The sequence below is a fragment of the Rattus norvegicus genome, chromosome 13, assembly GCF_021556685.1.
Source record: "Rattus norvegicus strain SHRSP/BbbUtx chromosome 13, alternate assembly SHRSP_T2T, whole genome shotgun sequence".
Lineage (NCBI taxonomy): Eukaryota > Metazoa > Chordata > Mammalia > Rodentia > Muridae > Rattus > Rattus norvegicus.
The window spans coordinates 75956398-75973568 of NC_141546.1; the positions used below are offsets into that span (position 1 = coordinate 75956398).

The 17171-nt window shown below is 40.0% G+C and overlaps 1 protein-coding gene across 4 annotated transcripts in view; it reads right to left on the reverse strand.

Moving 5' to 3' along the window:
* Positions 1 to 16825, reverse strand: part of Klhl20 (kelch-like family member 20) — a 44852-nt gene extending 28027 nt beyond the window's left edge. For 2 of the 4 annotated variants that reach the window (XR_015635224.1, XM_087580942.1), the window contains exons 1-2: positions 16615 to 16825; positions 15719 to 15782 (exon numbers count right to left, since the gene is read on the reverse strand). Coding sequence is in view for 2 of the 4 variants with exons in the window: in XM_087580942.1 (XP_087437068.1) it covers positions 15719 to 15782; positions 16615 to 16645 (95 nt within the window). In the remaining 2 variants the exon portion in view is untranslated. The remainder of the gene's footprint in view (positions 1 to 15718; positions 15783 to 16614) is intronic. The other 2 variants (XR_015635225.1, NM_001107192.2) reach the window with 2 other exon arrangements.
* Between the last annotated feature and the right edge of the window lie 346 nt (positions 16826 to 17171).

A 17171-nucleotide genomic window follows, 5' to 3' on the forward strand; every position in this document is an offset into this window, starting at 1 on the left:
CTCCTTTCCAGCTAAAAGTGAGGGAGATGATGTAAGATGATTTAAAAAAAAATTTTTTTTATCATTAGTGTTATCTGGGTGCACACGTGCACATGAACTGAACATTTATGTTTGGAGATCAGGGAATAACTTTCTGAAGCTGGTTTTCTCCTTCCACAGTGGATTCTGGGGAATAAACTTAGTTCATCAGGCTTAAGTGTCAAATGCTGGTAAGCTAAGCCATCTTGCCAGCCCCCACATTTCAATATTATCTCTTAGTTTCTGAAACATTGTTAAGGTTTTATTATCTTTAAAAATGTTACTTCAGTTAATATATGAGAAGCAAATTACATCTTTTTTTTTTTGAAGAATTATTTCTTTATTTTATGTATGTGGGTACACTGTAGCTGTCTTCAGACACACCAGAAGAGGGCATCAGATCCCATTACACATAGTTGTGAGCCACCATGTGGTTGCTGGGGATTGAACTCAGGACGTCTGGAAGAGCAGTCAGTGCTCTTAACCACTGAGCCAACTCTCCAGCCCCAGCAAATTACATCTTATGACCTAGAAATAGAGGTATGAGTCTGGTAGATAAACAGTAGTTTAAATAACTAGCAAATAAATAGAATTAAAAATTTGGGTTTCACAATCATTATACTGTGAACACACAGAGAAACAGAAACTGTCTATTCGTTATATAATACACAAAGCTTTTTGTGTGAACTAAAGAAAATTCAAATGTGTATCAAGAAGCAACTGAATTATTTAGGGTGGAAATGCATGAATAACCAGAAAGAGGGCAAAGAACCGGGGTTGGTAGGTTTGCGCTGTTTCCTAGCACTTGGAAGGCTAAGGTAGCAAACTGAGTTTGAGGGCAACTCAGTGACATAGTTCTGATTTTAAAACAAACAACCCAAACCAAGCAGACAGAAACTCCAACCCAAAACATTTAACAGCCATCAACAAAACAAACATAACCCCAGCAAGAAGGGAAAGGGAAGGAATAAACCCAGATAAAAATGAGGCCCACACAAAAGCACTTTAGCTTAATAAACTATTATTTTATTATTTGTTTTCTGGGGGATAAGGCAAATGCTCTACCATGAACTACATTTAAAACAAAGTACCTTTTGGAGGTGATGGGACATAGGTAATGTGTTGATGGTAACCATGGGTGTGGTGGCTAAAATCTCGACTTACCTAGGAGACTCAGCCCCATCTGTGAACAATTATCTAGAAGAGGGTAACTAAGGTAGGCAATGCCAGCCCCTGGGCTGGGGTCCTGGGCTAAATTATAAGGAGAAAGCAACCTGAGAGTCAGCGTTCTTCACTCTATGCTTGATTGAATGCAATGTGACTGATAAACTTACTTTCAACTATGAGCCAAATAACCCCCTTAGTTGTGTTTGCAGGGATTTTGTCATACCTGTGAAGAAGCTAATACAATGGGTGTGTTTATATGTCCAGACCCATCAAAATGTATACATTAAATAAATGTGGAATGTCTGTATATTATACATCAGTAAATCTTATAGTTTGCAAAGGCATAATATTGAAGTATTTGTTTCACATCACCCTTAGCAGTTTGGATGTGATAGATATAAACTAATTAAGGATTTGTTTTGCTGCATAATAGGGATATTACATTGGGGTTTCCCATAATTTAAGTGAATTAGATCACTGCATTTCTTTTCTGACACTATATGCATTCAGCCATTCTTTGGTATTCCAAAGGTATTGTGCTACTTAAAAGGGGGATGGGAACCAGAGAGATGGCTCAGCAGTTAAGAGCATGTATTACTCTTCCAGAGGACATGAGTAATGTTCACAGTACCCATACCATGAAGTTCACAACTACCAGTAACTCCAGCTCCAGGAAATTCATACCTCTGACTTCTGAGGGCGCCCTCATTAATGTGCACATACCCACATACAGACACAAACAAATACTGAATTTTTTTTTTTTATTAACTTGAGTATTTCTTATTTACATTTCGAGTGTTATTCCCTTTCCCGGTTTCCGGGCAAACATCCCCCTAATCCCTCCCCCTCCCCTCCTCTATGGGTGTTCCCCTCCCCATCCTCCCCCCCTTGCCGCCCTCCCCCCAACAATCTAGTTCACTGGGGGTTCAGTCTTAGCAGGACCTAGGGCTTCCCCTTCCACTGGTGCTCTTACTAGGATATTTATTGCTACCTATGAGGTCAGAGTCCAGGATCAGTCCATGTTTAGTCTTTAGGTAGTGGCTTAGTCCCTGGAAGCTCTGGTTGCTTGGCATTGTTGTACCTACGGGGTCTCGAGCCCCTTCAAGCTCTTCCAGTTCTTTCTCTGATTCCTTCAACGGGGGTCCTATTCTCAATTCAGTGGTTTGCTGCTGGCATACGCCTCTGTATTTGCTGTATTCTGGCTGTGTCTCTCGGGAGAGATCTACATCCGGCTCCTGTCGGCCTGCACTTCTTTGCTTCATCCATCTTGTCTGATTGGATGGCTGTATATTCATGGGCCACAAATTTTAAAAAGGGGGATAAGTAACTTGAGCATTCTGTTCACTGGGTCAGCCCTATTTAAGTCACAGACACCAATTATCTGTGACTATACTGAGAGAGTCTATTATCTGGTCTGAAAAAGATAGTCTAGCTATCAGTTTCTTTCCCACAAAGCTACAGTGCTGCTACAGCTCTAGTTAAATAAAGCAGAGGGTCACAAGAGTCTCCAGGAAGGAGAGGAGACAAACAGGGCACTCTAGGAAGCATAAGCTGCAGTCCATGACAAAGGCAAGATACTGAGAGCATAGAACACGCTTCTTTCTTTCTCCACTAGCAATGATTGTTAAAATTAAGTAACTTTTCAGCTGGATCTTAATATTTTTGGTTGGCCTCAGTCCATAGGTGATTCAATACAAGCTGTTCATAAAGAGAAACCTTTCATAATTTCCAACCCCCGGTAGAAGCAACATTGTATATGCCTGACAACTTAAAAACTGATACTTAAAGCTGAGTGGTTAAAGGAGAATCTTGATGCACCAGAGTGGGGGTGGGGTGGGGAAGGGAGGCTTGGGAGGAGACTGCCCTCTCAGAGAGGAAGGGAATGGGAGAGGGACTCTGTGAGGGGGGGACCAGGAGGGGGACAGCATTTGGGATATAAACAAACAAACAAACAAACAATTTAATAATAAAAAGGATAACATGGCAACATAGCAGTAGATTCAGAATTTCAAATCTGTTCTCCTGAAAACAAATCAAATTTTAATTACATAGTACCCTGATACTCCAAGGCCAGACATTATATACCACGTGGCTATATTCTAGGATGAACTGAGTCAAGTGATTCTCGTGATCCCAAACAGTTGGCAGTTATATCATTATAATATATGAACTCTTTTCTATCTGTATATAGTATATGCCATTAATATTTTGTATTAACTCTTCTTTTATTAAAATCTAGAAAATGTGTTTTATCAGATGGACTGAAACATCATATAGTCCATCTCCATGCCCTAAAATCAAAAATGTATGGTTAATAAGCAGAGACTTTAAAATAGGTCCTTATGATTTTTTTAAATTTCATTTTTACATGTTGTAGTATCTCCTTTGTGTTTCTAATTATACTAATTTGGGTCTTCTATTTGCTTCTTTAAATTGGTTTATTAATTAAGATTGGTTTGTCAATCTCCCTAGGATATCAAATGATTCCTAATGATACTCTGCTCTAACTATAGATTGATGCATAGCCCAATTGTCATCAGAGAGGCTTTATAAAGCACTTGATAGAAACAGATGCAGAGACTCACAGCCAAACAACAGCCAGAGCCTTAGCTCTGTGGAATCCTGTGGAAAAGGGAAGCTACAAAGGTCAAGGGTCTAGGGTCAAGGATACCACAAGAACATGCCCACAGAACCAACTATGCAGGACTCGCAGATCTCACTGAGACTGAACCAACAACCAGGGAGCCTCAATGGGACTGACCTAGGCTCTCTACATATATGCTACAGTTCTGTAGCTTAGTCTTCTTGTGAGAATCCTAATAGTGTGAATAGGGGCTGTCTCTGACTCTTCTGCCTGCTTTGGGGACTCTTTTCTTCCTACTGGGTCACCCTGTCCAGCCTCAATATGAGGAGAGGTGCCCAGTCTTACTGCCAACTTGATATGCCATGGTTGGTTGATATCCCTGAAAGGCATGCCCTTTCCTGAAGTGAAATGGAGGGGGATACAGAGGGGAGGTAGGAGAGGGGCTAGGAGGAGAGAAGGGAGAGGAAAGTGTGGTAGAAATGTAAAAAAAGAAAAAAAAGTTTGTCAATCTTGTTTATCATAAAACACTAGGGAGGGTCAGAGAAGAGTTGAGAGAAGAGAAAGAATACGATCAACCTAAACTGTATGTCAAGTAGCATACAGAGTAAACAGATTATATTTAGGAATACATATGCATATACATGTACATATACATGTGTGCATACAATAACAATTAGTAAAAAAAGGCCACGAACCTGAAGAAAAGCAGGGAGAACAACATGGGAGGGTTTGGAGAAAAGGGAAGGAAAAATATTATATTATAATCTCAAAAATATTAGTAAAGAATGTATAAGTCAAAAGCCCAAGGAAAATAAATGAAGAAAATAAAGACCTAGTTTTTTGCATCACTTAAAAAAAAGGATAATCTCATCACCCATATAAACCATCAAAGAAGCTTCTAAAATATTAATTTATTTAATGTATATGGGTGTTTGGCCTACATGTATGTCTGTGTACCATGTGTATGCCTATTTCCTGCAGAGACCAGAAGGAATCAGATCCCCTGGGACTGAAGAAATTGGAAGTTCTGAGCTGCCATGTGGTTACTGAGAAGCAAACTCTGGACCTAGAAAGAGCAGCCAGTGCTCGTAACCACTGAGTATCCCAAGTCCTCAACGGTCTTGTGTGTAGGAGGTGATGGGGAGGATAAATGACATAGTTACATTGGTACAAAGCAAGCTTCTAAAAGAAAAACCAAATCAACGTTAAAGAAGGAAGACTAACTGGAATTTCCCATACCACTGATATTAAATGTTAAAACCGAAGTGTTACTGTCCCAATTTTAATTATGTAAAATTAGGATTAAATTAATTAAATAAGATAGTTTTGTTGAACAAGTAAGTATATTTTTATTTCATCTAGGCATAATGTGGATAAGCTAATTTTTGCATAACTACTTTGTTCTATTAAAAGTATAGCATTAAGGTGTGGTGGTGCACACCTGTAATTGCTGCCTGATGTACATAGCAAGGCCCAATCAACAAAATACATAACACTTGTTATAGTCTATAATGGTGTCATATATCCACACATACACTTTGTGTTCTGAGTACTGCATAACAGTACTTTTTTCTACAGTTTAAATGCTTTTCAAATTTAGAAAGTAATTCTTTGTTTTATTTTTTGAAACATGTTTTGCTGTGTAGCCCAGGCTGACCTCCACCTTATAATCCTCTTGCTTTAGCCTTCTACTACAAAATCAAAGACATGCACCACCATACCTGAGTGAAAGAAACTCCTGAATGAAGTCATTCTCCAAAGTCCTATTCCTTAAATCTCTATTTTAGATAAACATCTTTTGGGGAATTAATCTAACATAATAGTTCTTTCTTATCACCCACAAACAAATGTCTAAAGGGCTCCTATTTCCTACCTAGGTAATATCCCACTATTACTAAAATCAATTCCTTGATTCCCCCCTTTAAACTTCCCCAGATTAACAGAGAAAATTTTCATTCTTCCAGTTGCTCCATCCAAAATTCCTAGTCTCTTCCTGTCACACCCTCAAACCCAACCATCAGCAAATCCCACTAACATACCTTCAAATGGGAACCCACAGTTTCCCTCACTCTTCCTGGCCTGGCTTTCACCATATGGTTGGCTCTCCCCATTGTCTTCTCAACTAGACTATTACAACATCCTCATGAGTGCTGGCCTGGATACTCCTTTTGTGGATTATGTTCCCTTTACCAAACAACAATCAAAGGTTCCTTTGGGAAAGTAAATCACATCTTTAGAGCCACTCCTGCACTCAAAATCCTTTTAGAAATGTTCAACAGAGGGGAAACAAAGTTCAGCAAGCTTTCTGGAACCTTTCTCCACTAATTCTTGGAACCTATCTCCTAATTTCTCCTTGTTCTCCAGCCACAGAATTTCTTGCTGGTTTGGGGACAAGTCAAGGCTTCTTTTGCTTTAGACCATTATTCATTCTTCCTGAAAGTTCTTTCCCCAAGTATATGTAGAGCTCATTCCCTCACTCCTTTTATGCATTTGCTTGATCACCAGCTTCTCAGACCATCATATATGGAAAAATTCATATTTTTATTACTCAGAACCATTCACCTTGTTTAATGTTTCTTCATAACTACATAGTATATTGGCCCTCTCCTGCAACTAGATAAAAGCTTGTAGAGAGCAAGTGCCCCTGTTCTCATCTGCATGCGCTACACCCCATCTCTTTGATCAAGGGTCCATTAAAGAGCTGCTAATAAATGAACCTTTCTTGTCAAAATAAAGCATATCCTCCAAACATTCTCATCTAGTTCTCACCCAAGAACGCCGGGTTTGTAATTAGGCAAACACTAGTCAAAACGAGGCTCTTCACTTACTAGGCTTGAAAAATTACTTAACCTGTCCTTTCTTGGTGAAAGTTTCTGTGGCTGTGATGAAACCCCATAACCTAAGTGACTTGGGAAGGAAAGGGTTAACTGGCTCACACTTCAACGTTGTAGTCCATCATTGAAGGAAGCCAGGACAGGACTCAAACAGAACAAGAACCTGGAGGCAGGAGCTGATGCACAGGCCATGGAGGGGTGCTGCCTACTGGTTTGCTCCCCATGGCTTCCTCAGCCTGCTTTCTTAGAGACTCTAGGACCACCAGCCCAGGGATGGCATTACCCAAAATGGGCTGATATCCCCCCACCCCCATCAATCACTAATTAAGAAAATGCCCTACAGGCTTGTCTACAGCCTGACTTTATGAAGGCAATTTGTTAACTAGGGTTCCTTTCTCTCAGATGACTGTAGCTTCTATCAAGTTGACATAAAAGTAGCTAGTGGATGTCTCATCTCTATGTTCATCATATGTGAATGGGACAACTGTGCTTACTTCATAAAGACTGATGGCATTGAAATCTGTCTGAAGCAAACATATAGCTACATGACTGTATTATCTCTTTGATAATCCCTTCTAGAATAGGAGAGCATAAGAACAGGGCTCACTGGTCAGCTGAGCTATTACGTTTAAATATTCTGGAAAGTTGTACTTAACTCTACAAGTATTTAGCTCTAGAAACTGAATTGTTTTGTTTTGTTTTTTTTCTTTTTCTTTTTTTCGGAGCTGGGGACCGAACCCACGGCCTTGCGTTTGCTAGGCAAGCGCTCTACCACTGAGCTAAATCCCCAACCCCTGATTTTAGTTTTATATAGTAGATCTGTTTCTCCTGTCTCTGCTATTTATTTTTGTAAATGTATTTAGAAATCCAATATCCTTCCTTAGTTTCATTTTCTCCAAAGAGTTTTATGGAAGAAAGCACTTTTTCCCTGTATATTTTAATGTTTTCTTAGGTACCTGTGATGAGAAATTAGAAGAGACCTGGAAACAGATCGTGTTTATACCTTGCTCACCTATGCCCATGGCTTCTTTGTGTGGTGGGATAAGTGTTGTAAACATCTGAGAGGTAAGGTGGCTCACTGGAGAGTAATAAGGTATAGAGTTAAAATACAGAAGAAATGGGTCTTAGGCAGAGGGAAGAACTTTCCTTGGAGATTAATTTGTGTCACTTGTGGGCAGTCAGGAGGAGAGGTAACAGATCATGGGAGGAATAGATAAGGAGTGAAATATTTGCTGTGTAGAATGATGAAGCAATGACAAAGGATTTACAGAACTATTGTTGGATAACACTGTCAGCTAACTGACATTATATATCATCAACAGAGTAGCATGGGCTCTCTGTGGCTGGTTTTATTTGACAATACCCACTACCCTAGATCAGAGAATACAAATTCCTGGATTAATCTAGAGTTGGGAAAAACATGACTACACTAACAACAATATCAATTAAGTAATCATTTTCTGTAAATGGCTAATTTTAAAAATAATTACAATAAAAATGTTAGGAAAAATATCTTTTTATTCTAAAACACTTATAATCAAAGATCTGTGGAGTGAAATGTTTTCTTAGACATGTATACCTCTTCTTTTATGCCATTGCTTAGCAGTGTAAAGCCCTGAGTTCAATCCCCAAGACTTCATTTTTATTTTTAAACTTGGAAACAACCTGTATTTTAAGATTTATTTGAGCTAACACTCACTTACAGTTTTTAAATACACTTAAAAACACATCTGAACAGAGATTTGAATAAACAAATTCTCGCAGCATAAATAATATCTCACAGTGCTCGTTCTGCATAACAGGACACTTACTAAACACTAGGTTTCATATCTAATTTCAGGAAGCCTGGCTTCCTGTTTTAAAAAGATTTGTTTTTATTATGTTTAATTAGGCCTACTGGTGTGTGTTGTGTATGTGCATGCATGCAGGTGCCTGCAGAGGCCATGCCATCTGATTCTCTTGGTGCTGGAGTTACAGGTGGGTGTGAGCTGCTTGACCTGGGTGCCGGGACCCACACCTGGGCTCTCTACAGTCCTCTACACACAGAGCAGAATGAACTGCTAAGCCACCTCTCCAGCCCCGGCCTGTCTTTCAAATTAGAACTAGGTTGTGAATGTTTTAACTCCAAGACATCTTATCACTACTTACTGGATGACAGGAGCTGGGCAAGCAAACGGCCCTCCCTGTAAGTCAGCTCTAGGGCCCCTCAACCCTTTGTCCTAACCCTCATTAGAAGAAACCTGGGAAACAGCAATCTGCAGATGAAATAAGACTAAGAAATACACACAATATCCACCTTTCCTGTGCTCCAGAAAGGGAAGAAGAGGTGTCTGTGAGCACGATACTGTGCAGTCCGTGCATGCCACCCCGGGACCAGTCTAATTAAAGTACATCTGTCTGCTACTGCTTGTTTTTTCTAGTATAGCAAATTTTACTTTTAGCGCTCTGATCTATACACCTTAGCCACCAGAAACTTTTTTGGGGGGTGGGTCTCAAGGATCTATTTTATTTTATCTGTTTTTTTTAATTGGATATAATTCTTTATTTACATTTCAAATGGTATTCCCTTTCCCGGTTTCCTGTCCATAAGCCCCCTTTTAAGCAGACGTGCTAGAATACACATGAAATTGCAGCTAAAGATCTATCTGTTTTAGAGTGTTTCCGTGTTTTCCCTTTAAGTCCCACTTAACCCCATGGCACCCAGGGTTCCGCCCTTGCCGATACTCCTTTCCATTCCTCATGCGTACCCACAGCTTGAAGAACCTCCTGCATCCTGGCTGACTTGTGTTTATGTCCCAGCATAAATCTCTTTTCTCTCCACTCACAAGCCAGCTATCTCTACTTGGCTCCTTCTTTGACACAAACTCCTAAAGTGTACAGGACCCTGCTGGAGGCTTATGAAACCGCTCATCTATCTCTGTATTCTTTCCTATCAGGGCGGCACTCAACTTTCTAAGCTGAAACCTTTGGAGCTGATGGTTCTCCTCAGCATAGATCTCCCCCAGTGAATCTTTCAGATAAACTACCAGAACTCTTTCATGTTCATTTCTTTACTACTATTTTCTCCTTTTTCCTGCCTAACTACCACATGCCTAAAAAATCAGCACAAACAAATCTCATCTGTAGGCTAGAGCTGGCTCCTCAAGTAACAAAATGAAGTCTCAGTTTCCATAGTTTTTGTTTGTCTTTCTTCATATACCACACACTTAAGTTGAAGATGTACTTACCATGCATGTAACTCAGACCCTAATTCTTACTATCTCCTCCCTACAAGCCTTTCCTTCTGCATCCCTCCCTCATTAGTGTCCTTAATTACCCCTGCTCACCTCCATGCCACCATTTGCACCCCACCCCTTTGTCTGCAAAGCTGGACTGAACCAAGGACCCAACATGTGCAAGGCACATGCTGCACCGCGGAGTGGAGCTACGTCTCCAGTTTTAGCGCTCTCTTTTTAAAATGTAAAATTGTACTTGTGGTGCCATAGTGCATCTGTAGAAGTCAGAGGATAACTTTTGGGGTTTGTTTTTGCCTTCCACCTCAAGGAAGGGTCTCTAGTCTCTGCTTTGCTGCACACGAGAAGCTATCAGGACTCTCCCATCTGCTTACCACCTCAGTAGGAATCTGGAGTTAAAGATGTGTGTCATAGCATCTAGCTTTTTGTGGGTTCTGAGGATTAAATCCAGATGTCAGGATGTACAGAGTGAGCACTTTTACCCACTGACCATCCTGCCTGTCCCCAATCCCCTCTTTAGAGTTCTTGGGGCAGGCAGATGGTTCAGCATGTGCCAGCCAACCTGGTTCACTGGAAAGAGTTCTTTTGTATAGGTCCAGAAACTTGAGTTTGATCCTGGGAACCCATGTAAAAGTGGAAGAAATATATGTTATGCTCATAGATTTGAGCAAAGATTACTCACATGTATGTTCACTATAGAATTTATTTAAATGGTATGCATGAATGTATGTGAACTATATAAAATAAGAGAGGTTTATATGTACTGCTCACCTAAAAAGAAATAGAAACAAGGTCTTGCTGTATAGCCCAGGTTAGCCTCAAACTCAGACTCTTCTTGCCTCGGCTTCTGATTTTAAGGATTACAGAATGTGTTGTTATCATAGTGGCTCACAGGTTAATTTGTAAAGTGGCAAAGAATTATAAGTATGCATGATATGTTGACCTTTTTTAAAACCAAATTCTTCCTTTCAGAACCATTCAGAATCCAACATCATCTCTAGTCAGTGCTGCACATCAAGCTCTCAGAGTCTGTTCCATATACCCTGTACTCCTAAGGGGATAATAAAGGCCAAACCATTTCATGATTACAGTCTTGATTCCTACCATTTTGTTTGTTTGCTCCGCAGCTAAAGGAGGAGGAAGCTCAGATATTTGTTGTTGTTTGTTGTTTTTTTGAGGCAGCATCTCATATAGCACAGGCTTCAAATTTCCTATATAGTTCAGTCACTTTATAATCACGTGCCACCCGAACTGGCTTATTCAGTGTGTTGGATTAAACAGGGCTTACCTATCAAGCGTGATAGGTAAGAATTCTACCAACTGAGCCAATATCTCAGCCCTAATGTCTGTAACTATATATATATATATATATATATATATATATATATACACACATATATAATATTGTATTATATGTAACTATTATTTTACATAATATTATATATATTTTTAAGAGAATGTACTGTACATATGCTTGTACATCAATTGCAAGGCCTTACAAATAATGCAGAAGAAACTACATATGCCTTGGGAAAACCACTGGGGCCTGGGATCCCTCCTGGGAGACTTATTTTTCATTGCTTTTGTTGTTTTGAGACAAGATCTTGTCTAGCCCAGGCTAGTCTTGTTCTGTAGCACAGGATGGACCTTGACTTTCTGATTATTCTACCTCCACTTCTCACATGCTGAGATTGCAGGCATGCACTGCTATGTCAAATTTGAATATGCTATTGTTTATTTTTAATGTTATGTCATATACACATAAATACACACAGGTAAAACTTTTGCTAATAAAGTACCAGTTGATTTTATAAAACTGAATTATGCATTATAATACCTTAAATATTTATATTTATCATTTCTTTGTGCTGGAAAGCTTTGAATTCCTTTTTTCTGGTTTTTATAAAATATTTGATAACTGTATAAACTTTAGTTAACCTATTGTGCTGTAAAACATTAGATCTTATTTTTCCTATCTAACTATATTTGGCAACCTATTATTCAGTCTTCTTATACACCATCGTCTTGCTTTTCCTAGTCAATATTCTATTTTCTATTTATCTGAAATCAGTTTCATTTCGTTTCTATATCTGAGAATATGTAGTTTTGTTTGTTTTTAAACTTTTTATTGGTTCTTTGTGACTTTCACATCATTTGACTCCTCTCCCTGTCCCTGTGTATCTGCCTTTGCACTTGCAAACTACCCCACCCCAAACCAAACTTCATGGAAGCTGTGGTGTGTCCCACAGTACACCCTTTTGTCCATACATCTTTATTTGTAAATGTTCATTGCAATGAGTCACTGCTCTGGTTTGAAGCATCTAGCTTCTGCTACATCATCAATACCTCATCAGGATATCCTGCTAGTTCACCCAACGCCTCAGGTGGCCAGGGGCAGGTCAGCTCTCCTGCTCTCCTGCCCTCAGGGCTGGCTCCCCTGAGTCCCTCCCAGGCCCAGCTCTGTGTTACCTAGTCACGGTGAGGAGTCCACTCTCCTGAGGTGCTGCAGCAGGCAAGAGGCTGACACAGCTCTCCTGCTCTCACACCCTCAGGACTGGCTCACCCTTGCCTAGCTGATGCTCCCCCAAGTGCTGCAGCCAGTGAGGGGCAGGATGAGCTCTCCTCTTCTCATGACCTGAGGTCTAGCTCTCTCTACAGCAGCAGGGGCAAAGGACAAGGGGGCAAAGAACATCATCCCTGCTCCCATTCTGTCTACCTCATGGCAGATGAATGGTGGAGCTAGCTCTCCTTTGACTACAGCCTCAGGACTGGCTCACCTGCCCCAGAGTCAGTCCGAGTCCATTCTCTACTGCACACACCACTACTACTAGGTGTAGTACATCAACTCTGCTGTGTTGCCCAGGTGAGGTGCAGGCTTGTTGTTCCAAGTGGAACAGCTGGTGAGGGACAGGGTCTAGCTTTGTCTTTTTAAATCTGGCTTATTTCACTTAACATAATGATAACATACTTTAATCTAGGTTGCTGCAACTTATCTTAGTTTTTTTGAATGGCTAAATATTGGAGTGTGTGTGTATTCTTCTACTTCCTGTATTCAATGGATACTTCAGGTGATTATATATCATGTCTGTGTGCTGCAATAAACATGGAAGGACAGGATCTCTCTGATACAATGATGATACACACACACACACACACATGTCAATGCAGTAATGGGTTAGCAGTCAAGTGATAGACTTTGTTTCGTTTTTAGGAATTTTTTAGTATTTTCCATAATGGGTTAAAAAAAGAAACCCTTGTATTAAAAGATGAGTGAGTAGATTAATTACTTTGATTTGATCATTACATACTATACACATATATTGAATTATCACACCTTACTGCATAAATACATACAATTAAAAATAATGTTAAGGGTTGGAGAGATGGCTCAATAGCTAAGAACACTGGCTGCTCTTCTGAAGGACCCACATGGCAGCTCACAACTTCTGAAACTCTAGTTCCAACACATATAACACCCTCACCCAGACACAAATGCAGACAAAACACTGATGCACATAGTAATAATAATACTAAAATAAAATCATTTCAAAAAAGAATAAACAATCAATTCTCTCTTTAAAAACAAAAACATTAAAATTACAAAGGAATGCCTTTAATGAAAGCTTTCAATCTTTTCTTGTCTATAGAGCCTGCACCCCTGACCAAGGGAAAAATCTGGAGGAGCTGCTCATTCAGACAATTATTCAGTAGTCATCAGGTGCTACGCTGTTATGGTGCTATGCATTAGGTGCTATGGGTGAACTTACATCTGTGAGAGAGAATGAGCATGCATCCAAAAAGCCACAATAAAGACATACTTTCACTCAAAGTTTCTTCAGCAGCAGCTGAGGATAGATCCAGCATTGCCTTGGAGAGTTTACTTCCTGGGTTTTAGCAGCAGAAGGAATGGATAGGGAAATGTGACCATATTAGTGTAAGCAGCATTAAGACAAAGGAGGACCAAAGAACAGTGGGTAGGCTGACCTCTGGCCAAGTATGATAATAAGAAACTATAACTCAACAACTGATGGCATTAGAATTATCAACATCATTTTAAAAAGCTGACACCATTATGTAATAAAAATAAAGAAAAAAAGCTCCTTGGATTGAGTGGTTGAGTGCATATTTTATATAGAAATTACCAATAAATAAAAACACTGCCACAATCCGACTTTCCTTTATAAAATCCCAGTACCGAGAAGGGGAACTAGGCACAAAGTCTCACTCCAACCAAGAACTTATTTGCAACCGAGAGTTGCTGAGAGAGGAGAATTCGGGTTTCACTGAGTATATCAACCACAGTCTAGGGCAGGCCCCAGGCCCAAGAGTGGCCAGCCAATACAAAATATACTCCATGTTTTTGTTGTCGTGTGGGTGTGTGGGGGTGTGTTTAAGAGGAAGAAAGAACAGGAACTCGAATGAGTGAGAAGTAGGGAGGAGCTGGGAGGAGTTGGGTGGAAGGAAAGAACATGATCACTCTATTATAAAATTAAAATAAAATTTAATTTAAAAAAATTAAGTTCTTATTTTAGCAATTACATAAGACATGGCATTTATGGCAACCAAGGATGAGACAAAATCCGTGGCTTTTATAATCATTTTAGAGAATGAAGTGGTGAAGCACTTAATAAATGTGTGGTTAGTTTCTTGTAGTATGTTACAGTCTAATACTTTCTGCTATGGGGTAAGACAGAAGTAAGATGACAGAATGCGTCACCTCTGTGACGTCTTCTCACGTGGACATCTTAAAGCATCACTGAACACGTACTAATGCTGTATCATGGACACATACACTGGCAAAGTTAACAGGACAAGAGAGAGAGGAAGAGTTCAAAGCCGGGTGATGTATCAATAACAAATCTGAAAAAGGATCCTCAGATTCTCGCTTGTGACCTTGATCTTGGGATCCTGCTGCCTCTGCCTTAAGGTGCTGGGGATTTGCAGGTTTGCTGGTCATAGCAGCTCCATTCCCAGTTCTCAGTCCTGTCCTTATGGTGGACTGCATGCCTCTTTCTATAGGGTCTCTGTGTTCTTTATCTCCCATGTTAAGTAACATACGACAAAACAGAGTTTGATAACCATAATACAAGTTTAAACACTGACTGAATAGAATTGACTTGTTTCAATAAAGATTCTAGTACAATTTCTCAGACAGATTGAGAAAAGGCGTTAGTAAGTTCTAGAGGCAAGAGAGCCTACATACTTTTTCACACTTCTATTTTTCTACATCTATTTTAGTCCTTAATCTTCACTGTAACGCAGCTATTTTAGTAAACATATTATTGAACACCAGTAAAAATAATCAAACCATAACTAGGAATGCAGCACAGCGTCTTACAATATTTACTTTTACTTGGCAACAGAATCTTCTATATTGCACAAGGTACTAAATTTATGGTAAGCTCACAAAGTATTATAGTACACTTGACGGTTAAGTGTAACAAAAATTGCTACGCAAAAGGTTAGATTTAAATATTAAGAACTAGAAAACCCAAACTCTTTAGAAATCTAACTCCTACATTCCATTATCAAGCTGTGGAATATGGTGGCGTACACCTTTAACTCAGCATTTGAAAGATAGAGGCAGGTGGATCTCTGTGAGTTCGAGGACAACTTGGTTTACAGAGCATGCTCCAAAACAGCTGAGACCACACAATAAGTTCTTGTTTCAAAACAAACAAGCAAACAATCCCCCCAAAACAAAAACGATACAACACCAACCAACCAAAGTTGCTAATTTCTGACATCACTAGTTTTGATTTACTTGAAACGAGAATGATAAATTCCAAGCAGGATTTGTGACTAACGTTAAATGACGCACTGTCGGTAGACGCTAAATTCCAACCACTGACATTAATGTATCTTATTCCTAAAAGGCTTACCTGCGCATTGGCTTTCCTTCCATGCACCATGAAAAGTATCCTTCACCGTATTCTAAAGCCGTACCTTCAACAAGAGAAAAGTAGTAGCTTACTAAAAACTGTTCGAATTCTCCAGCAACTTATATAAATTGTTTCACTCATTTCGTCTGTAATCAAGAATCTCACATCCTAATATAATTTTTGCATGGATGCACAATCATAATGTAATGCCTTTAAGATGGCTATCGCTAACTAAAGATGCTAAGGTGATAGATTATATGTGAATGTGAGGGTAAGTGGAAAAGCAGTCAGGATCATAGTAGTCATGATCGCTAGTCGGTGTTGTCTGTTCAAGATGCACTTGGAGTTTTTTTGGTTTTTTTTTTTTTTTTTTTTTTTTTTTGTTTAACTTCACCATCAAGTATATTTGCAGAGTAATCACTTCTCACCCACAGCAGTACTAATTTAATGACTCGGATAGGAAACGCATTGTTTTAGCACTGGATCTGAAGGTTGTTAACTGATTCTGAAGTGACAGCCAGGCCAAGGCATTTGCCTTTAAAAACAACTCCACTTCCGACTAGCCCGGGCAGCTTGAACAAGGGCGGGGAAAGTACTTCTAGACTACAACTCTCACAAGCTCTCGTCTTAGTCGCAGAAATACTGTTCACCATCAGGATCCTACTGGCTTCCAAAGGTAAAATGGGAGGCTTAGTGCTCGCTCCCTTGGAATTCCAAGTGAAGCTGTCCAGGATGTGGAGCCCTAGCGTCCCCAGAAAGCATGGCACAGGCTTCCCCTGGCTTCAAGACACCTTGACGGACGGCAGTAGCGCAGTCTGGAGCCCTGCAAGGCCCGACCAAGGAGCCCCACAGTCCCTCTGAGGCGCTCACTGACAGGCAATCTAGAAAGCACTGACCCCACTGGGCAGTTCGGCAAGTTGAGATCATAGATCTGCAAAGCGAGACCTGGGACTCTGTTCTCCATCCCCTGCTCTAAGGCTCTCACTTACTGGCTTTGACACTTTTTTCTCTGCGGCACCCTTCTCTGCCTTCTCCACCCTCTCTGCCTCCACCTCAGGAGCCGATAGCGCAGGCAGGATGCGGCTCCCGCAGCTATTTCCTTTCCCTATACCCGCCCCCCACCCCCCCATCCAGAAGCAGGAAGTGGTCCTATCACTAAATCCTTCCCATGGAACTGCACACGTTCCGGCAAGTGGTTCCGGTGTGGCTCCGGAAGTAGCTGCTCCTTTCGCTGAGCGTTTCCCAGGACTAGTAGTACTATTAGTCCAACTGATTTTTACAATATATTTAGAAAGCAAGCAAATTCTAGTTCTATGATAAACTTTGTCTTTTGGGCCAGTTTTTTTCTGCATATGTACCTGTGATATATAAGTAATATGTATACTAGTAACAGCAATGGATATTCCATTTATTATCAAATACTTAATATATAACATTGTGTATTAGTTTTTCA